Below are 27,523 nucleotides of genomic sequence, written 5' to 3'. Positions count from 1 at the left end.
GTGTCAATTGAGTTGTCGGCATTTGTTGGTGAAAATCAGCCCCCTGGCGCCCGGAAGACCGCCGTGGCAGCCAGTGTAGTGTGCCGGGAATCAGTGCTGGAATACCTAGCCTTTCGACATCAAAAAGCTGGGAGCCAGACACCTCTGATAAATCCATCCCACTGGAACTCCTCGCTGGAAATTTGAATCATCTTAGTCTGAATATTGACATTCTGTTTAGGTGAATTAATTACTCCGTCGTCTTGGCTGGCTTGATTAACAGCCAGCGAATCGCCCATTGCGACGCGTCTGCGTTCACTCGCTCAAAAATTGTCCCCAGAGTCGAAATATTAGACAACCTTCGTAACTGGATCTGAATATTGCTATTGACTCATCCATCAATGCTGTGTTATGAAAAGCTTTGTTGAACACCCATTAATTGAGAAGAATGCGAAACGACTGTCGGTCGGCGCGACATTGCTCCTTCGCCAACGTAAATCCAAGCGAGTGCGAGAGACACACACGTCACTGACTCAGATGGAGGCATTGGTTTGGAAGCGCACGCGTGGCTAGTGTCAAGGGGTTGGCGAATAGTTAGGCCGTCGGGAGAAAATACTCTCAACTTGTCCATGTTGTCAGCAATTCCCACGCGTCCCTTTGCGCCTTTCCTCATGTCGTATGTACCTAGCGAGCGTCCTGCTCCCAGCAGCAGCCACGATCGCATCGCTGGGGTCTTGATCGCTTGAGCTTCCCCCAGCTAAGCCCTTCTTTGCCTAGCCCCTCTGCGCTTTCGCTTGTTTTTCGCATCGGAGGAGTCGGACCAACGCTTTTCGGGCAGGAAGGATGATTACGTTCTTGGATTTCTCCCACAGCTGACTGGTTAATCTCGCCAACCGACTGCGCGGAGCGTCGACAACCCACCCGACCGTCCGACCGTCCGACGCCTTAGTCTCAACGGGCGATGGCTTCAAGCCTCCTTACGACATCCGCCTTGTTGAGATAAAAGGAAGTTGCAGTGCGTCACTCTCACAACCTTCCCCGCAGCACAGCAACAACTCACTCCAACCAAGCAGTTCCAATAACTTCAAATTTCAAATCTCGCCATTTTTCCTATTCTACTTGTTCGAAACTCTGCTTCCTCCCGCTTGAAATACCACAGACTCAACTCACGATGGTCGCTTCAACCGACACCTTCCCCGGCCTTCTCAAGCCAACCACGAAGCCCTACCGCCTTCCTCAGATCAACACTGTACCTGTGAGTTTTTTGACTTTCGATCTGCAATTTTCTCTTTCACCATTGATTCTGATACTTGGCTCTAGCTGCTCATCAAGGATGGTTTCACGCTCACGACTCTCTTCTCCATCGGCGCCCTCATGCAGACGGCGCTCTTTCTCATTTTACCGACAAAATACGCCATCATTCCTTCCTCCGCTATCGCTCTCAACTCCATCATTTCCACCATCATCGGAACCCGCTCAAAGTCGGCCAACACTTACATGAACGGCGTCGTCCCGGGCCGTACCTCCGCACAGTTCCCGGACCCCACCACCGGCAAGATCCCCGCCACCCCGGCCGGTCGATCACTGCTGGTCTTCCACCTCGGCGTCCGTTTCAACCATCCTCTCGGTCTCCTCGCTCCCGGCGGTCGCGAGATTGGCGCATACTTTGACGCCATGAACAAGGACCTGAACCTTCGCGCCGACGAGTACGGACTCTACCACCTCTCTTCTTGGCAATCCCTCGAGGCCGAGCGCAACAACACGCTCATGTTCATCTACTACTTCAGAGACGTCGAGGGCCTCAACAAGTTCGCCCACGATCCCCTCCACCGCAAGACCTGGGACTGGTACAACAGCATCAGGGACCAGTTCAACCACATTGGTATCTTTCACGAGGGCTTCGTCACCGGCCCGCAGCAATACGAGACCATCTACGGCAACATGAAGCCCACCCTCCTTGGTGCGGCGAGCCTCAAGTGCAAGAACGAGGAGACCAAGGAGGACGAGTGGGTCAACACCTTGGTCAACTGCGACAACTCGGCTCTGAGAAGCCAGTTCAAGCGCATGGGGAAGGCCTCCCGGCAATTGGTGGAGTACGAGACCTGAGTCGGCACGAGCTTGGTTTCAACCTGTATCGTGTTCCAACATCATGACTGTTCATGAAGCTGCTTAATGAGGCGTTTGGTCGGTTCTGGCTATAGATAAGGCTTCTTCTGAGGCGTGCTGCTCTGAGTACTGGTCGTAGTGGTCGGGGAAGGAACAACTAGTGAGGGAGAGAAAACAAAGGACTAGCATAGTAACAAATTTGCCCGCAAAGGAAAGTTCCAATTATGATATTGAAAGTCTCATTAAAGTTAGGACATACCCATTGGGTTCGTGTAAAACAAAGATTAAGCCCAGGTTCTTTTTCAGTTCGTCGTTGATCATGCCATTCATGAACTCCATTGGTGATGGTTATTAAGAGCAGTGATCAAAGGTGGAGTCTCTTGCAATGCCGCCTAATCCAAGTGTCCCGAGAAATACGCCGACCAAGATCGAAACAAAGTATCCAACATTCATACTCATTACTGCAAGCATTCTGTAATAGTTAACATCATTGCGCTGAATCGGCTGCATGCACACTTACAGAAGGTAACCTAGCAAGGCGATGATAACCTCATAAATCGCCCTTCCAAGCCTTATGTTGGCTTCTGAAATCATGCCTCTTAGCCCACCATCAGGATGTAGTTGTCTCATTGAGTTCCTTCTGGTCCGCCTTTGTTCTTTTCCAGTCTCCTCGTCGTCATGCCCAACCGCCAGTCTGCCTCTTGTGTCGTCGTGGCCCGCCCACACTGTTGTCTCGAGCCTTGGCTTGAAAGCAAGGAGAGCGCGAAGAATGATGGTAAAAGTGATGAGAGTGAGACAGGTGCCTGCGTACTGCCCAGTGGTACGAGGCGTCCAGGTCTCAGAAAACAGACTGGTGGACATGGCTGTGTGGAAGACTACAGGCATAGTCATCGACGAGTCGCCGCTGTCGGAGTGGCTGTGGTTGTGCTCCATCATATCCATTTTGAGCTGTTATTCCAAAGATATTCGTCTACAGTCAAGAGACAAAATGCCGACGTCGATACCGAATTTAAATAATTCTTTTCTGGTTCTGACCGCGAGAAACGGGTCGGTCGTTGCTGGGGTGGGCTTGGATGTTGTTGGAGCCTTCGCTTGACCCTCTAAGTTCAGCACCTGCGGCTCACAGGCCCCTCAGCCTCTTAAATAGGATGTGTTCTGCGTGAGCAAGTTATTGACCCAGCTGACCCTCCCTGCAAGGCTGACTTGCAAATCAGCTCGCTTCAAAGCACCTCGTCACCTCGCCCAACCTCGTGTTAAGCCCAATGTAACACGATCCAGACACCGGACAAGTAATATCAAAACGCGTTCCTCTTTCAAATTTGAGAGCGTTATTTTGTGGCCATCAGAGGCTGGTTTTCGTCAAACAGCCGTTGGCGGTCTGCTTTGTCGTCACTTCTGGCATGGTGGGTCGTGAGGCAGATTGAGGGAGTTTCTCGGAAGTGTGGCTTGGCCTTCGTGTTCTCGACCGAATTAGGAAGTACGTTATGTACCCTGAGAGACTTTGTACACAGACTCCCTCAGACTACTAGCAAGGTACGGGAGGCTCTGTCAGCTATTGTGTGGTGCTATGGACGTCAATTTCCCGATGCACTGGTTGGTCTAGCCGTAGATGCACGAGAGAATACGCACAAACCAAATGTACTCAAGGTCCTCGATTCAGTATACAGGCAGTTACTAGAAGATCCCCCCATGACTGACAATAAAAACACGTCTAACCTGAGGGAAACAGTATTGGCGTCTTCTTTCCCCCAAATCAGTGTCTGCCGCAAGAGCGCGCAATCAGTCATCTTTCCGGTCCCAGATGCCTAATCTTCCCACCTGTCATAGACAAGTGTGAACCCGACTTCTGATTTCGGGCATCCGCCATATTGATGAGGTGATCGCGGCTTGATATCTGTTACGATTGATGGCGACCTCCAGTCGTGGGCAATACCAAGACCAACAAACGCGTATGCACCAGCGTCCCACTTTATGACCCCAGCATAGGAAGACTCTCAAGACCCCAATATCAAGTTCGCGATCTATGAGACCCACTGCGAATGGGATGTCAATCCCCGGACCGCTATCGAACTCGCCCGTGCCGTAACCCCGTTGCTCCACTTGGACGACAACGCACGCGGAGTCGAAAACAGGGCTCCATTGTGCTCGCCTCGAGAGTGATCTTTTCACTTGAGTAAAAGATTACACGCCATAAGCGGGAGTAATAGGTTACGGACCGATTACCGTGACGGAGAATCGATCGCCCTTGGTGGAATCTCGCGAAAACTCCTCTTGTGCCGATATCTGAGGGTAATGATCTGGTGTCGCACCTTCCCGCATCCCCCTGTCACGCCCAAGAAACAGCTCTTTCAGGTGAGCTTATGGTTGGCATCAGATATGAATCGAGTAATTCGAGCGGGAAGGGAGGAAAACGTCGAGAAACTTGGGGGAACCGAGAGCATCTCTAGACGGGCTAATTATGCCTTGGCAATCAAGAGAACGCGGGGTTATGCGTACAAGTCCTTCTGGGGATGTCATCATTGACTTCTCACGTATACTGCCTGTTTCATAAACCATAATATAGACGTGGTCAATTTCTTTGAATGTCAAAAGCTACGACGCAAGGCTGTGTTGGTTCATCTGGCCAGCGAGTACATCTTATTCTAGCAGCATGTATTGTCTCATCAATCCCCGCTACGACGCCTTACCCTGTAAGTTGTAACATCTTCAGAAAGAAAGAGCAGTCATGCAGTCTCCCAAGTGCGTTCTGCGCATAAGCCGGACAGACGCCCCATTCCACGTAGCCAAGCTTCAAGTCAATGTCTTGCCGAGGCCATTGCGGGCGAACATTTCGCCAAAATTCATGAGCTGCCGGTCAAGACCGCCACCTCTCTGAGCCGGGCGAACAAGGAGTTTGCGGACCTCCATCTTGTGCCTATGCGTCTCTTTGGGATTTTGTCCGAGCTGGAAGATCGCTAAAGCAGTGCTATTATTGTTGTTTGATTTGGCAAGATCTTTGAGGACGAAGAAAGAGACCAACGGGTCGGTTCCTGAGATGTCTGACGAGAGCGATACTCAATAGGCGAAAGCGCTTTAGACAGCGGTGCCCGAGAGTCAATTGAAGATGCTTCAGCGTCCAGATTGACGCATCATTGGAGTAGATCTGAGAGTGAGGGTGTCCAGAATTCCAATGCTTAAGCCGATATGATCTGGCTAATGACTAGCCCTCCGGGTAAAGGGTAGTCCGCCACACCATTATGCGACTGATATGGTTGTATCATCTCCTCTTGAGGACAGCCAAGCTGATTACTTGATGGGGAAAATGGCACAGTGGAAGACACAATATTTGAAACGAACCCCGGAGTTTCCTTTGTCTTCATGAATGGGATGTGAACGATGGGGCACCCTTTTGTGTGGTCCGAGGGTGAGTCATCGGGCATCGTCGTCAGTCACGGCGGCCGATAGTGATGAAGCTAGTGTGACCAAAACGCGAAATTTCGGTATTTTGGTGCCCAGATAGCACGCTCCAAGATATCAACATCGCAATTCCAGCTTGACAATCAGTTAACTGACTTTCGCAACATGCAAACACTCTTGGTTTTGATTCAAGATCGTACGTCATAGAACTCATCGGAACGACACCTCCAGCGGCTACAATAGAAGAAAGTTGTGTGAAGCCTCAGATTCAAATGAGACAAAATTGCCGTGGAAGTCGGAGACTCATAAGATTATGATGCCTAGGTAACTTTTTTGAAATTCATCTCGGCTGATTTTCTAATCGATTTTCGCGGAGACGTGCGAGTCTTCTTTACCGCGACATCGAGGTAGGCTGACAAATGACAACTCAGCTGGTCTCATTGTCAATATTTTATTCGTTTTGAAGGCACTGTCGATCTAATCGCGCGCACATTCCAAGTCCGAAGTTTTATGCATCCTTCGCGTTGGCGACCGCAATCATGAACGCTTAAGCTTGGCGCAACGAGAGAACTAAGGCCCCTGCCGCAGACTTATATCATAATCTGGGGAAGAGTCTAGATCGAGTTGTAACTCAAGTGTGAAAAGAAGATATTCACGCGTAACAACCAATGCAAACGGACGAAATACTTCGTACACGCGCAGCCACATTTGTGGAGCTGAGGAATATATATTCCGTAGTTTAGCGAGCTCATGGCGTTAGGAATCCGCTTGTTGAACGATCTTTGTTTCATCATTGGCTGTGGCCAAACAGATCCTGCCCGATCCCGCATAGGCATCCCACCGGCATCGGACAGAGATCAGGGAGCATTGTCTGCTTATAAAGCTATAGCCCTCTCCCTAGCAATAGGATTGAATTCTCGGTTATTTCCCACTGCAAGACGCTGAAGGGAGTTGCATGACGCCTTGGTTGATCCGTAAAGAAAGACCGGCGGCTACGGAGTTGGTCCGTTCGCCGGCTTGGTAATCTTCTCTACCCGTACTAGACGGCAGTTGTCGGTGGAGAATCGACAGATTTTTGTAGTCGAAGGAGTCGATTGAAAGCCTGGCATGGTGAAGGCTCCGCATTTGAGATGTGTCGGGCCGTCGGGTACATAGTTTCGTGCGACCAAGTGTCCACTTTTGGGACAACTTGAACCTCGTCGATTAGTTAACAGCTCCAACGCTTGTCACAATAGTTGCCACAATGTATCGTATAAATAAGTTTCCACCCTGCAGCAGTCAAAAAAATCTAGAATCGGATTCGCCTTAGACTCACTCACCGAGAGCGTTTTTTTCACGATCACACATTAACACTCTCGAACCTTCGGAGAATAGAATCATTCACGATGTCTGCATACCACACTCATCGCATCACTCAATCTCAACCCGGCGTAAAAGCCGAAGAGGGGCGATTCAACGAGGCTGCCGACAATTGCTCGTTCTTCTCTCCCAAGCAAGACCCTCGCCCGGGCAGTGCTGTTGACCCCCAGCCTTCCGGAGAGCCTATTCCCAAGCTTTTCACCCCATTGAAAATTCGAGGTGCCACCCTCCAAAATCGCATATGGGTCAGTCCCATGTGCCAGTACAGCGCTCATGAGGGCTTCCATACCCCTTGGCACATTGCTCACTACGGTGGTATGGTCCAGCGCGGAGTAAGTAACCCATCACATCCCGTTCAAAGGTTGTAGTGACTGACGGTCCCGAAGCCTGGCCTCATGATGGTCGAAGCCACAGCCGTGCAAGCTAACGGCCGCATCACACCGGAAGACTCTGGCATCTGGCTCGATGCTCATGTTGAGACTCTGAAGAAACACGTCGAGTTCGCTCACAGCCAGAACCAGCTCATCGCCATCCAATTGGCGCACGCCGGTAGGAAGGCATCAACTCTTGCTCCCTGGTTGGGCTTCGAGACACTTGCTGGTCAAGAGGCTGGAGGCTGGCCTCAAGATGTGGCCGGCCCGAGTGATCTTGCCTGGTCCGACAAGCACGCTACTCCCCGGGAGATGACTCTCGCCGAGATAGATCAACTGAAGCAAGACTTTGTCAAGGGTGCTTACCGCTCTCTTCACGCCGGGTTCGATGTGATTGAGCTTCATTTCGCGCATGGCTATCTCATCTCCAGCTTCCTCTCTCCGGCGAGCAACAAGCGCACAGATCAATACGGCGGTTCGTTCGAGAACCGCACTCGTCTCGCCATCGAACTGGTTGATGCTGTTCGTGAGGTTATTCCCAAGGACATGCCACTCTTTGTACGAATCAGTGCCACCGACTGGCTTGATACCAACCCGGAGTGGAACGGCCCAAGCTGGACCGTCGACGAGAGTGTGAAACTGGCTCAAATCCTTGCGGATCACGGGGTAGACGTGCTCGATGTGTCTACCGGCGGCAATCATTCTCAACAGAAGATTGTTGCCAGCGCTGGCTTCCAAGCACCCATGGCCAAGAAGATCAAAGCGGCTGTTGGAGATAAGATGCTTGTTAGCGCCGTGGGTATTATCAGAGACGGCAACCTCGCCGAGAAGCTGATCACGGGTTCTAATGAGGAAGGGGACACTCCGTTGGACTTGATTGCTGCCGGTCGAGGTTTCCAAAAGAACCCAGGTCTTGTATGGCAATGGGCTGATGACTTGGGTGTTGACATCCATGTTGCAAAGCAGATTGGATGGGGTTTCACGGGAAGAGTCAAGAAAGTGCCGAAGAAGCCTGAGATGCTCGCGTATGAGGACTAAAGTCCGAAGATTTATATAGTATCCTCATACTTTACGTAGAGACCTACATGGAGGTCACACACATTTAGAAGTCCAAGAAGTCCCCTCATCAATACCGAAGCAAGGACTCCATGTAAGACCACAGAGAACATTTCTGCCTCTGATATAATGAAACCAACTAAGTTGAGTGCAGCAAGCTATCCCGAGACTCCAGTAAGCATTCTAGATACTCGTGAGCCACGCCTGATCGCATATTTATGCATCTGAAACGGTTGTCAGCACCACTCAAGTACCGAGCCAAACGGTTGTTGCCCCGTCGAGACTGCCGGCATTGCTGTCATGTATGAACTAACCATGTGTGCAATGCGATCGTCATGCTTCAGCAATCTGGTGTTGAGAATAAGCAATACAGGTAAGCAGCCACACATTTACTTCGCTGTCCTTCGGAAATCGAGTTCTCCGTTGGTTAACTTTTCTTTGGGTCTGAACTGAGACGCCGATCTACATCCTAGTGCTCTATGTACTGTCCAGGATTACGGGAAGCTCATTCGCGGAGCTACGTGAGCTATTTGATGGATGGTCTCCGCTTGGAAATTTGCCGACACGAGGACCCATGTTCGGAAGGTGTGCATGATATCTAAATCACTCGGTGCAGGAAACATGCGAGTGCAGCATTGCTCGGGGGATTTGGCGTCACAGTATGACTGTGCATTTGCTCTTAGAGGGCCCAGTCAGTGCAACGTGGAAGTCGATGACAGAGCAAGGGCTGGTGGCGGTAAGCATCACGATCTGCCCCAGCTGCGTTGTGAATGTGCCGATCACAGAACAAATACAAATTGTCGAATATGACAAGTGGCTCAAGTCTTACCAGAGAAGACCAAAATTCAGTCAGTTCAATGGTTTTTCAGACTAGGTACCAGTGGGATCCAATATTGCGGGGGAAGGGAGAAGACGCGCTCGTAACTGGGGACACTAGCGTCGTCATCTGGTCGAATTGTCGCTTAGCCAGATGATCCTTTGTGACCAAAGTACCCGTTATATCCGTAACGAACACATCAACCCCCTGGTCTGACGTGAGATCGTCTAAGCACTTATTTCATACAAGCTTCGGGTTGCATATGTTTTCTCTGTTGATCTAACCTGGTAGCAAAAAAAGAGTGGAAAGCTTGACACATGGCCTTCCACCCCCTCCCTCTTCAGGGATATATCTTAAATGGCCCCCAAGACTTGCCATGGAGAAAGACCCCAGATGCAATTGCTTATTTGCAGGCACTTCCTTCAGCATTCTTTGTAGCAATCAGTCACTATGGGCAGCCAAGTTGAGCAACGTTTGATCCCGCAGGCCCTCGCAGACGCATTGGCAGAAAAGCCTGACCGCACCTGGGTTTCATACGCCATCAGCAATAACGTTGCACGGGATGGATTTCGCAACATCACCATCCGTCAACTCGCAACTGCGGTTGATCGACTAGCCTGGTACATCGACAACAACATCGGCAAAAGCAGCGATTTCGAGACAGTCATGTACTATGGCCTCGCTGATGTGAGGTACATCATTACCCTCATCGCTGGTATCAAAACAGGGCACAGCATCCTTTTCTGTTCCCACTTCAACAGCAAGGTCTTCAACCTTCACCTCTGCGAAAAGACCAACTGCCACACTGTCATGCGAACGGAGGGAGTAGAAGCAGTGATTGACTCCCTTGTACAAGAAAGACCCATGAAAGTCTTCCAAGTTCCAAGTCTCGACACCCTTTTGGAGGAAGGCAATCCGCCAAAGCCTTACCCCTACACAAAGTCCTGGAGAGAAGCGTGCGACGACCCAATATCTATCGGCCACTCCTCGGGAACTACAGGTCTTCCTAAGCCAATTGTCTGGACCAACCGATCCTACAGCGTCTGCGAACTGCACCAGGTTGTTCCAGACCTAGATGGCCACCCGCCGTACGCCAAGTTGCTGCTTGAGTCGACCAGTGTTTACCAAACCCAACCGATATATCACCCTTTCGGTCTCTTCACTGGAGTGACTGATCCCCTTTACCGGGAGAAGAAGATGGTGCTGGGGCCCATCGTCAGTGGTCCGACTCCACCTGCCATCCTTGAGCAGGTGATTGAGCACGCCGATATCGATAGCCTCAGTGGCGTACCAATCTACCTGGAGATGATTGCAAAGTCACCAAAACTCCTGGATTTGGTCGAAAAGAAACTCAAATACATCTTCTTTGCTGGGGGTGCGCTCAGCAAGCCCGCAGGCGATGCACTGTCCGCTAGGGTCCGCCTCCAGAGTTTCTACGGGGCTACCGAGGCAGGACCTGCATTTGGTCACATTCCAGACCGCGAAGACTGGGCTTGGTTGTTGTTGAACGACAAGGAAAGTGGCCTCAAATGGGAGCCGCGTGAAGTCAAAGGGACAGACGGCGTATATGAGTTGGTCTACGTGAAGAATCCTTACACGGAGAAGCGTCAGCACGTCTGGTGGCACACCAATAGCCAAGATGTACACCACAGCAACGACCTCTTCACCAAGCACCCGACAAAAGCGCATCACTGGAAATTTTATTCTCGAGCGGATGACATGATTGTAACAAAGTTTGGGTGGAATGTTAACCCTGTGGTTATGGAAAGAGAGATCGAGAGGCATCCTGCTGTGAAGTATGCAGTCGTTGGAGGTATTGGAAAGCGGACTGTCTGCGCAGTGATACAGCTTGTTGACGATGCGTCTGTGTTGCCTGACGATCCCCTGCAGAGCATTTTGCCCATGGTCGAGAGAGGCAACACCATCATGGATGCCGCGGGGCAATTGGCCAAGGAGAAGATCATTTTTGGCACGAAAGACAAGTCTTTTCCATTGGCTGGTAAAGGTAATGTTCAGAGATCAGCGGTTTTGAGGTTGTATGAGCCAGAGATTGAAGACATGTATTTGCGCGTTGGGGATTAGCCCTCGCCAGGTAGCAGAGGGGCGGCATCAGATGGCTCGCCGCGACGGTTACTACTTGTCAGTAACAACCACGAATCAATCAAGTTCAGGCTTGCGTCGCAATGATTTCTCCAGACTAAAACATTCAAACTCCTGAAACACACCGACTGATGCCAAACAGGAAATTTACATGCTGATTGGTTAATGGGCCCAGCTGAATGAGGCTTAGCCTAGGCAGCCGCCCTGTACTCAGCTGATGGCTGACGTGCGGCTGGATGCACTGATCGATCTTCTCGCCTTCAGCTCTTCATCAGCTTGGGATGGAGCTTTATTGACACGGTCTTATACTACGTTCTCCGTCCTATATGGCTACTCGCACTACCAGTGTGAGACCCAGATACCTCATCAGTGCATCATGTCTCTCACAACGCTGCCGTGTGAGCTCATAGCATCCATCCTCGGGAGTCTGGATGACTTCCAGTCTCTAACCGCAGCGTTGCTAACTTGCCGTCACATCTATAACTCGTTCAACCAAATCCATGGAATCGACGTTGCGATCCTACGACAACAGATAACACCAGCCCTGCTTCCTTACGCCGTGGCTGTCATAGAGGCATCTCGTTTCCGTCTTCACCACCCCCGCGAAATCGAGAGCGAAGCAGTGCGCGACCTAGTCGACACTCTGTATGACGAACCATCCCTTTTAGGTAGCCGCATGCAGGCAATGTCAGTTGCCCATCGACAAGAAATGTCAAAAAGGCACCAAGCGATTGTTGAATTTACCTCCAACTTTGCCGCTGAGTCTTGGGGACGCCTCCACTCAGACCAGCTCCAAGTTATCACAAAACCAAATTTGTCAGTTGAGGAACGTCACAACTTTTGCCGAGCGTTTTATCGCCTCGAGCTATTCTACACCCTCTTCAGGGACATGTACAAAGATCGCAGGGACCCCTTGGGCAATACAGCACACGTCAAGTTCTTTTCAAGGAATCCACCTTGGGAAAATGAACAGATTGGCTCTGTCGCAGAATTCTGGGAATCGAGGTTTGCCGAGGGTATGTTTCTCGCGATTGATAAGGAATCAAGGTCTGATTTAGCGTTGAAGCCAGTACTGATGTTATCGCCCACGACGTACTCTTTGGTGAACTGAACGTCGACTACCTTCACCGTGGCAAGAAAAATGACGAAAGACAAATCTGGGTGAGTTGTTGTACTCCAATGACGTCTTCGCACACTGTGCACAGGCTCACCTGAACAACAGATGGCAGAAGGAATCCTTTTTCTCCGGCGTCTGGTTAAATCGGATTCTTCATACCAAGCCAGGAACAAGATACTAAGATCTAGCTCCAGGATAGGCTGGGCCAATTGTCCAGGGGCATTGTTTGACGTACTTCGTGCCTATTGCAATGACGATTCTGGGTCAGAAGGCCGCGATGAAGGTGATTTGCTATCGATTGTGTTTAGTCGCGGCATGGACGAAGATGCCGACAAAGGACCGTGTGAAGCCTGGTATGCAGCGCATAAAAGTCAGCCGGTGGGTTCTTGGCTGATGCTCGACCACAACGATTGGCTTCGAGACCGGGCTTACGTGCTGTGGGACTGGAAACGCATACAGCAACATCAACTACTGAAGCTCTTCGAATCTGTTCCGGATAGACAGGTGCATCGTCCAGAGCCGACGACCGACGAACTGGAAGCCATGAGTGCTTCCTTTGTCGTTCGCGAAACGATATTTGAGAATGGGGGGCTTGGGTACTGGACGGGTAATGGTCATGAAGTGTTGTAACAAAGCCAACTCTGACGACAAGGACGCTGGAGGGAAGGCACCAGAAAGTGTGTTCAAAAATATCACATTTGATCGGCTATAACATCTCTAAAGTTGGATGCCAAACCGAACTTAGCTGAGAGCGAAGCATCTCTCAGAGCTGGCCTCGTTATTACCCCACCAATAAGGCATCGTGACAATCTTTCCTGCGCCGAAGAACAAGAAGGTCAACAGCATGTTGAAGTTGAAGCCTGCATCAAAGGCTGCCGCCAGAATATAGTTCCATCGGGCCCTGTTGATATGGCGTTAGCAACTTTGTGACGCGAAAACGGTGAAATAATATGCTGGGCCACTTACCAAAGATCGTAGCGATATCTGTATGCCCAGAACATGACGACAAAGCCACCGATGAAACTGCTGAAGTATCCGGTGCTGATGTTGCCGTAGAAGCTGGCCATGGTGGAAAAGAAGATGGTCGAGTTCCATAGCTGGAACTTGGCCCGTGGAAAGAAGCGGTGTAGAGCGAAGATCAGAACCGGGACAAAGGCGCCGACAAGGAAGCCATACGGAAGAACCTTGTAGATGTGTTGTTGGAAGAGGCGACGAGGCCCGATCAGCACGTACTGGACGCCCATGGTGAGGTTGGATGTAAGAGACTGGGCAGTCCATTGATGAGCAGGGTCTTCCTTAGCACCAGTAAGGTAGTCGAACTTGGTGTCAAGCACCCAGCGGACGACGGCATAGTTGATCGGAACACCCAAGAAGCTTCCGAATACTTGAGAGAAGAAGACAGTCTTGGGTGGTAAATGCATGTAATGACCGATCTTCATGTCTTGCAGGTTCAACTGCGCGCGGTACCAAGCGTTTCCAGCAATGGCACCGTAGGCTGAAGCTCCGGTCGGGTTCTTGAAGCCGCTGACAGAGTTGACCATGAGGCCATACAATAGCTCGTTGACTATGCTCCGTTAATTTGTGTTGCGTGATAAGGAATGGAATTCGACATACCAGTGCCAATTGCCAGTTGGAAGTTTGACAAGGCGTACAGGTACCCCAAAGGAACGACCAAAATGGCTCCAGTACCAATTGCGACGAAGTAAGTCCAGACCGGGATGAACATCTGACCAGTTGCAGTAATAGTGACTAGAGAAATGAAGGAAGCGGCAAACAGGGCCAAGAACCACCACATGGGGACCTCCTTGTATGAGCGCTGCAGAATACTGAGTTGATCGTTGTATTGAGTGCTGATCTCAGCTCCGCTCTTGCTGCGCTGGCGCAACTTCTCGAGACTGGCTTTGATGGTCTTGTAGCCGAAGAGTCCAGCCCACACTAATGCCGACGTGTAGCTTGCGTAATCGAAAAACATGGTCCAGAGGACATGAGTGCTAATGAATGGGGGGCCAAGTTCCTGATAAGCTGTCTCATTGAACGAGACGTCCGCAGTGAGTAACGAGGTGGTTGGGTAAGATGTTCCGTTCTCGAGGAACAGACGGTTGGACATGAGGTGCTTGTTCCACTCTCCAAGATGGCCGAACTTGGCAGCGGGGATCAGAATCCAGGCGCTGCAAGCGAAGCCCAGGAACATGACAACCTGGGTCCACCAGGGAGTCAAGAACAAGCTCGCACTACTCGAGATGTTGGACCAGTCGAGGGACAAGTTGAGCATTCCCATTCCACCGAAACCGGCACCAACGAAGTTCGCCGTCTCGTTGTTGGGCGCAACCCAGCAGAGGAAGGCCAAAGAACCAAGCATCGGGAAGACATACTCGGGCAGGAATTGCCAGAGAGTCATGCCGGCCAGAGCGAGGAAGAAGACTTTGGTCTGCTTGCGAGAGGCAGCAGTAGGGTTCTCGCGCTGCTTCTTTTGCGTTTCGAAAAGAGCAGTTTGGCAGAGACTGAGTCGAAGTCAGCTTGATGCATAAAGGATTTGCCCTGCGTCGCAAATTTGGATTTGTAAAAATGCGCAGTACGACCTAGCACAAAAGACGAATTGCATGAAGGAATTGAGAACTTACGCAGTGAACCATGGGAACTGGGGATCGTAGATCAGGAACTGACGAGCGAGAGCCGCGAAAGAGTAGCCCGTCCAGACAATGCCCCACATGAAGAAGATGGCAGCCGCCGGGTTGATGCGGGAGTTGAAGTAGAGCTCGGCCATGGCAACCGGGGTGTAGCCCAGGTTGTAAGTCGCCCCAGATGCGGCAGAAATTGTAACGAGAACATGCTCTTTGACGCTGAATGGCCCGGGGTTCAGGTTGAAGCCGTATCCAAATGGCAGCTTGACTTGCCATGCAGGCAGAACCTTGGCGAGCCAAACACCAGCATAGCTGGAAGCGATCTGCACGAAAAAGACGGAGTACGGCGCGTAGGTGGTACGGAAATGGCTCATCATACTCAAGAACGCTCCGGGAATGACAAAGATGATGGTGAGGACGAAGTAGCGGAAGGTGAGTGTCGGCAATTCGGGGTCGTCGGACAGGCTCACGATACGGCGGACGTAAGGCGGAATGTCCTTCAATCGCGGATCATCTTCGTCAAATGCCACCTCGGATCCGTTTGCTTGCGTCGTAAAAACAAAAGGCGGCTTCTCCATGTCGCCCTCGGCGAAGGGAGCGGCGCGCTCGCTGGACGTCTTCTCGGGCGTGCCATCGCGGGGAGTCTCGGCGGAGATGGCATCGTTGCCAGAAGCCTTGGGCTCGCTAACGGCCGTGGGCTGTGTGGTGGATGAGGGAGACATGGCGGATGTCGTTCAAGCGGCTGATCGCCAAGTTTCTTGGAAAAGCACGCCACACGGGAGCCAAGTCGGCCAAGCCTGGGGGACACAAGCTTTTCTCCCGAAAGCAACCCTGGCTGCCTGATGCATCTTATATCGAGGACGGAACATGTTCGCCCGCAAGTCTTGAAAACACCGAACAGCTTCCAGATTTGGGAGGTGACCTTGAACGGTTAGACGCAGTGGATCTCTGCGATGGTGTCATCGGCGTTTTTCATGTTTATATTGCCTGCGTCGCGCGATGGCACGACCTCGCCCGGATCTGCGGCTCGGGTTTTTGGCTTTAGGGCATTTGACTGGTGTGGCAGGGTCCCATTGAAGTCGGGCCTACGTGGGATGGCCGGGGATGTCGACGATGGATCGTGTTCCTACAAAAAGTTCCTCCTCGGATTCAACCGCCTCAATCACAACTCGTTCTTGGATCATGCCCTCGATTGCGAATTCACTCAAGGTGCGGGTGGCAAAGTCAAAATCTCGCTCACGTTGGTCAGCTTTCTCATCAAAGTCGTACATAAGAGCAATTGCGCCATCGGCAAAAGTGCCCTTCATCGAGTCAGGATCAACCTCGCACACCCACCGCCGCTAAAGAGTTTAAACGAGATGGATACAGTGGGACACGGTCTTTGAGCAATGCCTTCTGATTGGGGCCTTATCTTCAAATTTTCCATTTTCCACGCGTCTTCGGCGCGCTTTAGCGCTGCTCGGATCCGACCTCTTACTCGTTGTACGTAGCAGTACGCCTGGTTCATCGCGCACCTTCAACTTCTGGATCCGGTGAAGATGGGCATGCGGCCGGTATTAACCGAAACTCGATGATACCTTGTTGCATTGCCGAATTCGACACAGACTTGATGAATGGTAGGGCAGTCGGTTTGCCCCCAGCTTATTTTCCTCCTCCTCGAAAGGGGATTCTCATACGATGTAGCAAACATGTAGCAGTTTCCCTATGGGGTCAACCGAGACTTCCTGGCTGGGGGCAGCACACATACACAGTATTTGTGCAGAGATTTGAGTTCCAGTCTCGATCATAACATTGAACCCGATTTATAGTAGCAAACTTCGATGCATCCTTTTCACATTAGCCTCAGTCATATCAAATGCTGACTGCAGTCTGCAGAGCTGTTGCGGATGGCAATGCAGTGGTGTCATCGACCAACCGCTGGGATGTGAGACTGAGCAGGGATTGGCCAGCCGATGGCATTTAAGCAGACCTGGTATTGAAGCAGTGGCAAAATTCCTCGTGCTAAGTATAACGACAAGCAACCTGAATTCTTCTTATGTATCTATGCCTGTCTGATGATCTAATGATGTTTTCTTGTCCCCAACTCTGGCGTAGTCTGAACCTCCCCATACTGCTTAACTCCGCCTCTGTTCAATAATTTCTTCCACCGGCTTAAGAAAAACCAAGTCCAGTAGGCAAGGTCTATATTGACTCCAGCAATGGGTCAACACTCATAAGCTGGTCAACAAGGGCCATGTTCTTGGTGGATGATGTGAAATCGCACCAATAGCCGCCTTCCGCTTTGCACATGATCTGGGCGTTGACTAACGGCCAATAATTAGCCACATCAGAAGCTTGCAGCGAAATCTGATCCCACTTACATCTGGTAGGCCTTCCTCTGGGAAGCGAGTGACCAAATACAAGCGGTGATGGTGTGGGTAGATGCTGTGGTTCAGCATGCTGTTCTGGGTCTGCCACCAGTTCTTCGTCTTCGCCGGCAGCTTGATCACGGCATGTAGAGAAATCAATCCCGTGCCAAGCTGCTGTCCAGTTGGTGATGGTAAAACTGAGCTCTCCGGGTTCGCATGTATGGATAGAGTACCCGCGTAAAGCTATCTCTCGAGTTACCGCAAAAGCCCGGTCGACATTCTCAGGCTTGAGAGCTTCGATAACAGCAAGTCGATTGTGATAGGCTATGTCGCATACGGAAGTGTCTCGACTGATTGAAAAATGCGCTGTGCTATACATAATTGCATTGTGAAGGTATGGCTGTTCGGCCATGAGTGCCGGATGGCGACCCCGAGCTGCCTCAACGTTAGTTTATCAATATTTTACCCACCCCTCAAGTCATGTACTTGCCATTCACAGCTCCAGTCAGCATGATCATTTTTGGTTTCTTTCTATGCAAGTGAGTTAACTGGAATATTCATCAGCATCGTTATAGCAACGCGAGTGGAGATCACAGGTCTCACCTTCAACAGAAGAGCCGCGACAATGTCCCCATTCGTCAGCTGCAACTTTGTGCCGTGAGTCAAAGCTATCTTTGCTTGATGCTTCTCACGTAAGTTGGCGATCAAATCCTCAGGGAAAACCAAGAGTCGTCGGGTTTCGGATGGTTGCAAGATGAGTTCCGGGATGAAACCCAGTAAGATCCCAGCTCTCTCTTTGGCAGTTGTGACTCTGTAAGTTGCCTTTCTCTGCAGTTCCTTCTCACTTATGTCTTTTGGACCATCTAGAGCCCCGCGTTCAAGTTGCAGGAATTGAGCTGGCTTTTCCCCACGCGCTACTTGCAGCCACGCTCTCACAAAGCTAGAGAATCCCAGCTGGTCCACAATCGCGTGTGGAATGTTCGTACATACAACAGTCGCATCTTCATACTTGGTCAGATGCACAAGAAATGTTGCGGTATCTGGCTTATCCTCATAGCGTGCTCTTGGCCAGGTCGTTGGAGTCCATTCTTTCTCTAAATCGACGATTGACTTCCCCCATATGACCCCTTGACTGCCTGATATGTTTGATGCGGGTAGAAGTTGGCTTGCAGCCAGAGTTGTTTGAACGCGCCGGCTCGACCATCCGAAAAGTAGGCCATCGTGGGAAGGTGTTGGGAGCTGACAAAACAGACCTCCCTGCTTTCCATCGGACTGAATCTTGGAACCAAGGATGGGGAGGTGGTTTCGTATCAAGTTGTCGAGAGAAGTTCGCAAGATATCCTCTCGTACTGGATGCCGGAGGATGAAGAATACGATGTTACGTATGTAGTCGATGGGCTTCCATTGATCCTTTGGGTCTAAATGAAGGATTTGGCCGCTTGTTGTGCTAGATTCGTTTGGCTTCATGGCGATAGGCTGCTTCCAGTGGCTCATGACTGAGATGCGCGAATGAGAAAGACTTCAGATGATGTATAATATGAAAGGCTTGCTGGAGGTGTGCGTTTCTCACTTTTTCGTGTCTATTGAAACTTGGATTAAGTAGCCAAGCGTTTCTGGAATTTGCTCGTTATTGTGAACAGCAACTCGATGCTCAGTAGCAGGTAGGCATTAATCAAAGTACAAACAGAATTTTTCATAGTGTGGCGTAGACTTCAACAAGTTAGATGTGGCTGGGCTCAGAAGGATGAAAGCGTTTCAGAAAACCGAAAGTTTACTGTCAGAACCTTTGCTCATTTTTATTGAGTTTCAGCGGTGCATTCACGTTATCCCATCGGCTGGAATGCCGACGCCAAGCAATTTGAAAAAAGCACGTGTGAACCAGTAGCGGAGGACGGAATGGCGTCCCTTGCATCTCATGTGCAACTTTTGGCTGGCGCCATGCTACCAAGGCACGGAGTCCCTTGCACTCATAAAGCGTTCCGGAGGGATGTCCACTGGGCTACCTCAAATGCGAAATTGTGTTCGTATTCTTGCCAGTAGCCCGGTGGGATTGTAGGCATCTGCCAAGTGTCTAGGACGCAAAGGCCTCTTGGCGCGAACCACTCTCCGGGGCAGAGATTAAAGTTTTTGGAGAAGGTCACAATCTCCCGAATCGGATGACGAGCGAAAGTCGGTTTTCATCAAAGACGCCAAGCAGAATGATGTGGGATGCATGCAGGTTTGAGGGACCCGAAAAAGTGGTAATTGCCAAGTCTGCAGCTGCTTTTTAGTGTCTATTCTTTTCGGTCAGTAGTACATCTGGCTCTGCATAACGCTTGCCAAGTAGTCTGTCTGGGATAGCCGATAGTCGTCCTGCTCGAGATACGAATTCGACGTAGGATCGCTGTTGGCATTGAAGACCAAGTTACTTCCGTAGTTCCCAGTCCCATTTGCGACATCTCCAGTCCACGTGGGCCAATATGGCGCGTCAGAAACTTGTTTACCCTGTTAGCAACTATTCTTTACAAAGGCACGGCAGCTCATTATAGGAAGTCCTGCCAAGTAAACATACCTCCGTGGTGATTCGGGTCAAGTTCTGAGACAAACGACGCCCAAGCTCCGTTCATGAGCTTGGAGGCTGTCGCGAATTGTGTTTGGTTGGACGTGATGGGGTCCAAGTTTGCGAAAATAAAGTTGAGATCCATGGAATGATGCGAACCTAAACGGGCTGTGGTGCTAGGAGGTATGAGGTTGACCCGAGCTGAAAATGCTTTTTGTCCAGCAGTAGCCCAGGCCTTCAAAGTCATTCGTCGTGAAGTTGTTTCAACAACATCAGTATGGAACATGACCCCTCGCTTCCACTGAGCTCCGTACAACTGAATGTCTTCCGTTGAGGGACTATATACTGCGGGAAGTCCGGTGGTATTACTGGTATACAAGGCTTCGATCTTGGACACAGTGGTCTCGTCTGGGCCGCCAGCCGCAACAAGTGCTTTGAAATCGTCGTCGGTGTCAACAGGTCCACCAAACATGAAGACAGTCGCCTCATCTGTTGTCGTCGAGTACATGATTGGTACACGAACGAAATGGCCCTTGTCAAGAGATGCAGTCGGCTCATCCTGAAGAAAATCACCATCGACTTGCGTAAGCCACGGTCCAAGGCCGGTACCCGAGAATACAGGTGTGTTGCTGACATTCAGAGCGGTGGACAAGGACTCAACAGGTAAACTGCGGAGGCACTCCAACGGGCTGTTCTTGTCAGCGCAGCCTGTTGTTTCCGTGATGTTTCGGTAAAGATCCTCGGTGTACGCAACGGGATCCTTGATGTTATATGGCCACTTCTCTGCCATACCGCCACTTTGCATGATTGCTCCGCGAAACAGACTGTCGTCCCTACCACCGTACGCAATCAGATGCTTGCCGACGGATAGACCTCCTGCACTCTGGCCAAAAATTGTAACCTTTTGTGGATCTCCGCCGAAAGCGGCGATGTTCTCTTGGACCCATCTCAAAGCCAACCTTTGGTCACGAAGGCCGTTATTCGCAGAACCATTAGCCGTCAGCTCATTGGACCCCCAGAGAAACCCAAAGGCTGAGAGTCGATAGTTGATGGAGACGGCAATCAAAGGTTTCTGAGCGGCGCTGGCTTGTCGTACGAAGTTCGTCAAGTTAGTTTCCCTAGATGAACCGGCGTAGAGGCCGCCCCTACAGTAGATACTGTGTCAGTCTTGGTATGCAACATTGGGGCGCCAAAACATACCCGTGGATCCAGACTGCGACAGGAAGAGCCTCTGTTCCGTTGTGATCGCTCGGCCGGATGACGTTCAGTGACAGGCAGTCTTCTGACATTGGGTAGCTGGGAGGAGCCTTGAGTAGGCACAGTCAGCTTTCAACTCATGTTGTTCACTTTACTAGCTCTTACAGTGTATTGCATGCAGATATCAGCATACTCGACTGCTGATCGGGGCGTCTGCCAGGTTGTGTTCAGACTTTCAGGTGCTTTGAAGCGGCGATCTCCAACTGGAGGTTGAGCGTATGGCATTCCGAGGAAGACATCTTGTTCGTAGTTGTCCAGGTGAAAACCTTCGTAAGTCCCGTTAAGTACCGTAACAACAGGTCCTGCGTTTACCCGTCGAACCACGAGCAGTAGCACACTGCTTAACAACACCAGTGGCAACATCTTCAATCACGAAAATCGACAGATGAAAGCCTGGCAGGAAACAAAGCGAGGGGATTATTTTCCCGGCAACAGCAGTTCTTTTGTTTACATTCGGTTGTGATCTTCCGAATACTACATGATGTGCCAACTAGCCGACTACTATGGCAGATAGCCGATGATAAGGCTCGGGAGCGTGGCGATAAGAGTCAGATTGCCGCGATATGACGAGCCAACAGTCAATCATCGCCCGTCGTGATTTTATCCTGCGGAACAACCATCACTCAAAAAGATCGGGATTGGCATACACTTGATTGACCTCGAGTTTGGAGGTAGGTTGTTCCAAGGCGGTCGAAAGACTACACCGTATAATCTTGTTCAAGTCGGAATCCGCATCCCCTGCAACCCCCTTGCACACCTATCTCATTGGACATAAAACCTGTCTCAGCAGGGCCTTAATTGAGCTAGGGGGGGGGGAGTACACAGTATCAGGGCTTGTGACGATACAGACCACCTACTTCAGCAGATTCTGACTTGAAAGAGATTCTACGGTATGATAGATATCATTAGTTGTGGTCAACCTTGGAGAACCCCTTTCGTGCTTGTACTCACAGAGACGGGACCAACTTCCGAGGGCCGAATAGTGCCGATGGCTTCCAGGTCCCGAGTGTGCTATTCGGATCGCCTTCGCATATCTTTCCCCCTGTTGATAACGACTAGACTTCGCAAATAACTTAGGGTAACCTCGAAGATTATCGTAAGACTTTACCGCTGAGACTATGGCTCTTTGAAACCGATGGCTCTAACCAAAGGCAGCAGGTATATGCCATGGACAACTACAGACTTCACGGAAGCCCTTTCCCTGCAAGTCTATCAACTCATCTCTCGGATAATTCCGGTGGGCGCCGATAGTCCGAGACGCTATTACTTGATTGCAATGTGAAGTAACTTTCCATTGACTGCGTACCGCTGAACCTTATGACTACATTGCAGGAGGTAGTTGTCGACAAGCAAAGCTGACTTGCGGACCCCCGATCATGTTCTTCGCTTTCGCATCTAAAAGTTAAGTCGTACCTGCAACCAACCTAGGCAAGTTCGTTCATCTAATTCAAGATTATCCCAGAGCCATGGCCTTGAGATTTTGCCAAGGAATCAAGACTGTCGCATCTCCAACCTCAGTTGACGGGCCACGTGCACCACCCACCTCCTCTCTTCGACTTCAGTGTGGCGGAAACTCGGCCGGGAACATGGCGCAAAAAGGTCAGGGGATAATTTTCCGCCAGCCATGGGCACTTTCACGCCTGTGTGTCCCGTCGTCCTGGCCCTTCCCACCGGGCCAAACGCAATAGACTTTCTGGCAGAAACGCAGCCGAGAACGACACAAATGGCCATCCATGTAACAATACACGACTCACGAGTCGTGGGTTACTGGTCTGCGACACTCATGACCCCCTTTTTGCATAATTTCGCCTCGTGTCATGGTAGTCCAGATTGCTGTGCAAAGTTTAAATCCTTAACAGTCGCATAATTCGTACACCGACACCGAGCTGACGCCTAGTAAGCCTTGTCCAGGGTTTAAGGGAACAGAAAGATATTACCGTTAGACCGTCCTTTCCTTGCGCGCCCTAACTCTCTTTTCCCACGGTGCCAAGTATTCAGGTCCCATTTTTGGAGGGGACAGTTACACCTAGAGGTTTTTGATTGATCGAAAGCGGAAGTTTAGCGCCATGGATCGCGAACCAGACGCCTATTCCGTGGCTAGAGCCTCAACGGTAAGAAGGCGTAGCATTGTCACCATAACCGACCGTCAGACGCTCTCCATAGACTTGAGCCTCACCTCTACAGACACGTTCCCATCCGTATTCGTGGAGGAAAAGACCAGAAGTCCTAGCCTCATTCAAGAGAAATCAATCAACATGAGCACAGAAACGATTCAAGAGAGTCCAGAGAACGAGAAGAAAGATGAATCGTCGGCTCTGGTAGTTCCGCCAACGCCTAAGTACTTGTCTGGATACAGATTGTTCCTGGTGATGACCTGCGTGACACTTGTCTGCTGGCTCATGTTCCTCGACAGCTCGATTATTGTCACTGTAAGCCATAGCTGCATGGAAAGGTCACCAGAGATCTTTAGGGCTAATCCTGTCATAGGCAATTCCAGCGATTACCGATGAATTCCACTCTCTTGGAGATATTGGCTGGTATGGAAGCGCGTATCACCTCGCAAACGCAGCATTTCAGCCCCTGACGGGAAAGATCTATCGCTACTTTAGCTCTAAAGTAAGAGAAGCGAGTGCATATACTAGTCCTTTGCTGATAGTCGCAGTGGTCGTTTTTCACGTTTCTGGTAATCTTCGAACTTGGCTCGCTGATTTGCGGCGCCGCGACGTCTTCGATGATCTTGATTGTCGGCAGGGTCATTGCGGGAATGGGCAGTGCTGGTATCATGAGTGGAGGACTTACAATCATCGCTGGATCCGTACCTTTGGAAAAGAGACCAGGTTTGTTTGATCTAACCTCTGGTTCAATTTTATCACATGCTAACAACCAGGCAACAGCTCTTACGGGACTGCTGATTGGCCGTAGGTCTTTGCAACTATCGCCTGACGGTCTAAGCTGACAACATGTAAAGTCGCAAACAGTGGAAGTGTCTTCGGTCCAGTTCTAGGAGGCGTGATAACGCAATACAGCACGTGGAGATGGGGTGAGTAACTTTACACCTGCTGAAGGTTACCGAAGAAGAGTTCAGCTCTAACATCAGATGATGGCGTGCAGCTTTCTACATCAACCTTCCCATCGGCGGTTTAGTCTTGCCTCTCCTCGTTTGGACAGATATTCCCGATCAAGTCCCGAAGCCGAGTCCGATGGCTGTGATCCCGAAGCTACATCAATACCTAGACTTTCTTGGATTTGTTCTTTGTGCTGGAGCTGCTGTTTTGTTGCTTCTGGCTTTAGAGATCGGCGGAAACGAAGAGTTCAGTAGCCCAACGGTCATTGGAATGTTCTGCGGTTCTGCAGTATCGTTTGTCGCGTTCTTGACTTGGAATTATCGAAAGGGAGATGATGCACTTATTCCTAGGTCAATGGCAGGAAAGAGACCGGTCTGGTGCGCCGCTTCAACCAATTTCACGATGGTCGGTTCTGCGATGATCCAGATCTATCTCCTTCCGCTCTACTTCCAAGCAGTCCAGGGCTCAACGCCTTCCCAGAGCGGAGTCAACGTCTTACCGAGTATTTTGTCGCAGCTCGTAGCTGCCTTCGGTGGAGGTATACTAGGTGAGTTGTACTTCAAACTCAGACTTTGACAAAAGTTTGCTGACTTTCTTATTAGTGGGCAAGCTCGGATATTACCTTCCATGGGCTATCGGAGGCACCGCAGTAACAATCGTTGCCAGTGGGCTCTTCACAACATTGACACCAACTACACCAATTGCGCAATGGGTAGGGTTCCAGATTCTGACTGGAGCTGGTCGTGGTGTCGTATTGCAAATTGTAGGTTGCAATGTTTCAGCTGAGCATATTAGAAAGGCAACTGACAACTGGGTTTTCTAGCCAAGCATCGCCATACAAGCCAATTTGCCTCCGGAGCAGATTGCCCAAGGAATGTCCTTCGTAACATTCTCTCAGTTCATGGGTTCGGCCATCGCCTTGGCATTGGGCAACGCCATCTTCGTTGGCGCTCTGAAAGCAGACCTCCCCGTGTTCGCCCCGGATGTCGACCCTGACTTGGTAATTGGAGCGGGCGCAACTGGGTTCCGCAAAGTTGTTGCTCAAGTCGCACTGCCAGGCGTGTTAATGGCCTACGTATCCAGCATCGACAAGGAGTTTTTCCTGTCGCTAGGACTTGCGATCGCGTCATTCTGTTTTGCATGGGGAATGGGATGGAAGGATCTTAGACCCAACAAGAAACCTACGAAACCTGACTCGAGCTCATCATAAAAGAAGAGCTTTAGGTTTTTCGACCGATTGAGAATAATTACTGTTAGCGAGATAGCATTGCCTTAGTCATACTATTACTGAACAACCTCGGTGCAAAGGTTCCATCTAAAGCAGGTAATCACCGATAGCTCACCGAGCGAACGAGCGAAGTCCATACATGTTACCTAAGATCCGAACAGTAATCACGATGGGTTGAATGTCCAGTATTTAGAGTTGACTCCGAATCCTGGAATCCGGATTCAGCGGTTGAAAGTGGACCTTCACAGCTAAGCGAGGCATCAGAAGTGATGGTCGGATGGTGGAGGTGGGCAACCGTGCGCTCAGTGTACGCGTTGCGATGTGGCTTCAGCTACAGACTCGTCCAAAGAAGGAATTGTGCACGAAGGAACTGATTCAAAGACACATGACGCGTCTACTACTCACAACTCAAGTTGTCAACAACTAGGCGAGCCACACTTCAAGAGCTGCTCAACTGCTCAACTGACTCTTTCTCGTGGCACACGAAATTCTATTATGCGCCGGAAAGTGGGTGGCTACCGACGGCATGGCGCGGGGAGGAAGGCAGGCCGCTGAGGAATCTCGACAGGCGATGATGGGCTCAGAGTTGCCTACCTCGCTCCAGCTAGGCATGTGCCTATGGTCACGCAACGTGGCACCCACGTAGTACACTGTACACAGAGATTGGAACGTCCCAACAGAACAGTTGACGCGTTTCAGCCCTCTGATCTGCCAAAGCTACTGTACAGCCAGCCCCTAGCTGTCGAACGGTTGCCAGCTTCTCCAACCCCCAAATCGTTCGTTCTCGGAGCGGCCGGACGCTGGGATCACCGGGGGCCATTCCTCCGAGGTGATCCACTGTTCGTCTTCGGCGATGCCTTTGATCTACGAGCGACGGCCGTTAGACTTTGAGCTCTTGCAAATCCGGAAAGCTTGACAAAGACTTTGCTTTCTTTTCGGAAAAGCGGCCAGTCGATTCTGCTGCCCATCCTCATCTCAGTCTTTTCAGATATATGTGAACGGCTGCCAAGACCGAACATCAGCACTCGGCAGAGGCTGAGCACCGCCATCGCCTTGATGAAGTCATGTGGCTTTTCTGCTCGACGTCTGTTTACCTGAATAGCGGTTCGTTCACCAAGTCAGGTCCAGCCCGACAGCCTCCCCGCGAGGCATGCTGAAACTGATCTGAGAGATAACCCGCCCGCGGAGAGCCAAGAAGGCAGTACTCATGCGCTTTGACCGTCTCGATTGGTGTTCAGGGTCTCATCGACCCGCTCTTGACTCGAGAAGGCAAAAGTGCGCCCGCAAAATAAATGGAAAGCGTTGGAACGTGCGTCCCAAGAGGCGAAAACGAGTATTGTGGGATAGAGTTCGCGCGATCTACGAGTTCATCTTGTCGTCCCGCAGCTTCGGAGTTGTCTTTTGTCCAGAGATGGAATTCGCCGAAGATTGTTTGGGCCTCCCACTGGCTTGTTACCCCCCAGTTCGGCAAAGCCTGGCGCCTAGTGTACGAATAGTGAGAGGCAACACAGAGCCGACGAAGGATGGATGGATGGGCACTTTTCCGTCTGGGTGATGTTAGCCCGCGCCGTGAGCAAGTTACTATCAAGGTTTTCATTTTCCGCTGGTTCCCCCTCGTTTTTGCCAAGCGGCGCGGCCTTGGTGTTTCTTGATTCAATCTATTTACTCACTTCGCCAAGAGCTCCAGCCTTGCTCCAGACAATTGTTCTAGCGCGAGAGGCTCAGACACAGCCCCCAAGAAAAGAGGATTCACGTGCCGTTGCCGCCGATCGAGACGGCGGCGGCGGGGGAAACCCGCGGCGGCGGGTGCTAGTGCCCGTCGAGCACGTTCGGCGGCACGCCGGATGGCTCCAGCAGTCAGTGCCATCCTTGAAGAGTTGACATATATGTCACAGTTGGCCGAATAGAAACTCTAAATTTATTCGCGCAAATTGATTCAAAAGACTGTGTGGCAGGACCACTATGTCGAGTCGTGGAGCTCAAACCTGCCAAGACTCTACGACTCTTTCCAGTTTACCTTTTTGGACACCCTCTGTATGACCGCATCGTTGGGCAGCCATTGAGCCCTCTTATTGTTTCTAAACTAGACACTATCAAATGTCTTGGCCTTCGTCGTCAATAGATCCCCCCACCTGAGGCTTTGGTCTTGGCAGTCGTTGTCTTG

At 50.8% G+C, this 27,523-nt stretch overlaps 9 protein-coding genes across 9 annotated transcripts; 4 read left to right on the top strand and 5 right to left on the bottom strand.

Annotated features, from left to right (window-relative positions):
* Positions 1 to 1,150: 1,150 nt before the first annotated feature.
* On the top strand, positions 1,151 to 2,085 carry GCG54_00015456 (Monooxygenase; the record flags this gene model as incomplete). The annotated part of the gene is made up of 2 exons (XM_045415240.1): positions 1,151 to 1,234; positions 1,300 to 2,085. The coding sequence occupies 2 exons, from the start codon at positions 1,151 to 1,153 to the stop codon at positions 2,083 to 2,085; spliced, it is 870 nt and encodes a 289-aa protein (XP_045259238.1).
* A 516-nt stretch (positions 2,086 to 2,601) lies between these two features.
* On the bottom strand, positions 2,602 to 3,027 carry GCG54_00015455 (uncharacterized protein; the record flags this gene model as incomplete). Its single annotated transcript, XM_045415239.1, has 1 exon — positions 2,602 to 3,027. One exon carries the CDS (start codon positions 3,025 to 3,027, stop codon positions 2,602 to 2,604), a length of 426 nt encoding a protein of 141 aa, XP_045259237.1.
* Positions 3,028 to 4,875: 1,848 nt separating this feature from the next.
* Positions 4,876 to 5,272, bottom strand: GCG54_00015454 (uncharacterized protein; the record flags this gene model as incomplete). Its single annotated transcript, XM_045415238.1, is given in 2 exon segments — positions 4,876 to 5,123; positions 5,140 to 5,272. Coding segments are annotated over 2 exon segments (381 nt in total), but the record flags the coding sequence as incomplete, so codon positions are not given.
* Positions 5,273 to 6,866: 1,594 nt separating this feature from the next.
* Positions 6,867 to 8,249, top strand: GCG54_00015453 (NADPH dehydrogenase afvA; the record flags this gene model as incomplete). Its single annotated transcript, XM_045415237.1, has 2 exons — positions 6,867 to 7,172; positions 7,227 to 8,249. 2 exons carry the CDS (start codon positions 6,867 to 6,869, stop codon positions 8,247 to 8,249), a joined length of 1,329 nt encoding a protein of 442 aa, XP_045259235.1.
* A 1,285-nt stretch (positions 8,250 to 9,534) lies between these two features.
* On the top strand, positions 9,535 to 12,931 carry GCG54_00015452 (uncharacterized protein; the record flags this gene model as incomplete). Its single annotated transcript, XM_045415236.1, has 5 exons — positions 9,535 to 11,154; positions 11,531 to 12,200; positions 12,251 to 12,345; positions 12,390 to 12,439; positions 12,496 to 12,931. 5 exons carry the CDS (start codon positions 9,535 to 9,537, stop codon positions 12,929 to 12,931), a joined length of 2,871 nt encoding a protein of 956 aa, XP_045259234.1.
* Positions 12,932 to 13,042: 111 nt separating this feature from the next.
* Positions 13,043 to 15,644, bottom strand: GCG54_00015451 (Oligopeptide transporter 8; the record flags this gene model as incomplete). Its single annotated transcript, XM_045415235.1, has 4 exons — positions 13,043 to 13,202; positions 13,268 to 13,865; positions 13,916 to 14,802; positions 14,923 to 15,644. 4 exons carry the CDS (start codon positions 15,642 to 15,644, stop codon positions 13,043 to 13,045), a joined length of 2,367 nt encoding a protein of 788 aa, XP_045259233.1.
* A 1,459-nt stretch (positions 15,645 to 17,103) lies between these two features.
* GCG54_00015450 (uncharacterized protein) lies at positions 17,104 to 18,764 on the bottom strand (the record flags this gene model as incomplete). The annotated part of the gene is made up of 2 exons (XM_045415234.1): positions 17,104 to 17,709; positions 17,874 to 18,764. The coding sequence occupies 2 exons, from the start codon at positions 18,762 to 18,764 to the stop codon at positions 17,104 to 17,106; spliced, it is 1,497 nt and encodes a 498-aa protein (XP_045259232.1).
* Positions 18,765 to 19,556: 792 nt separating this feature from the next.
* GCG54_00015449 (Lipase 5) lies at positions 19,557 to 21,429 on the bottom strand (the record flags this gene model as incomplete). Its single annotated transcript, XM_045415233.1, has 4 exons — positions 19,557 to 19,744; positions 19,822 to 20,954; positions 21,010 to 21,116; positions 21,172 to 21,429. The coding sequence occupies 4 exons, from the start codon at positions 21,427 to 21,429 to the stop codon at positions 19,557 to 19,559; spliced, it is 1,686 nt and encodes a 561-aa protein (XP_045259231.1).
* Positions 21,430 to 23,132: 1,703 nt separating this feature from the next.
* On the top strand, positions 23,133 to 25,341 carry GCG54_00015448 (Efflux pump mokI; the record flags this gene model as incomplete). The annotated part of the gene is made up of 8 exons (XM_045415232.1): positions 23,133 to 23,495; positions 23,554 to 23,682; positions 23,729 to 23,903; positions 23,961 to 23,984; positions 24,035 to 24,106; positions 24,178 to 24,678; positions 24,734 to 24,894; positions 24,955 to 25,341. The coding sequence occupies 8 exons, from the start codon at positions 23,133 to 23,135 to the stop codon at positions 25,339 to 25,341; spliced, it is 1,812 nt and encodes a 603-aa protein (XP_045259230.1).
* Positions 25,342 to 27,523: the final 2,182 nt, after the last annotated feature.

This window comes from Colletotrichum gloeosporioides (genome assembly GCF_011800055.1).
Source record: "Colletotrichum gloeosporioides strain Lc1 chromosome Unknown consensus_79, whole genome shotgun sequence".
Taxonomy (NCBI): Eukaryota; Fungi; Ascomycota; class Sordariomycetes; order Glomerellales; family Glomerellaceae; genus Colletotrichum; species Colletotrichum gloeosporioides.
This window is presented reverse-complemented; position numbering and strand designations above follow the sequence as displayed.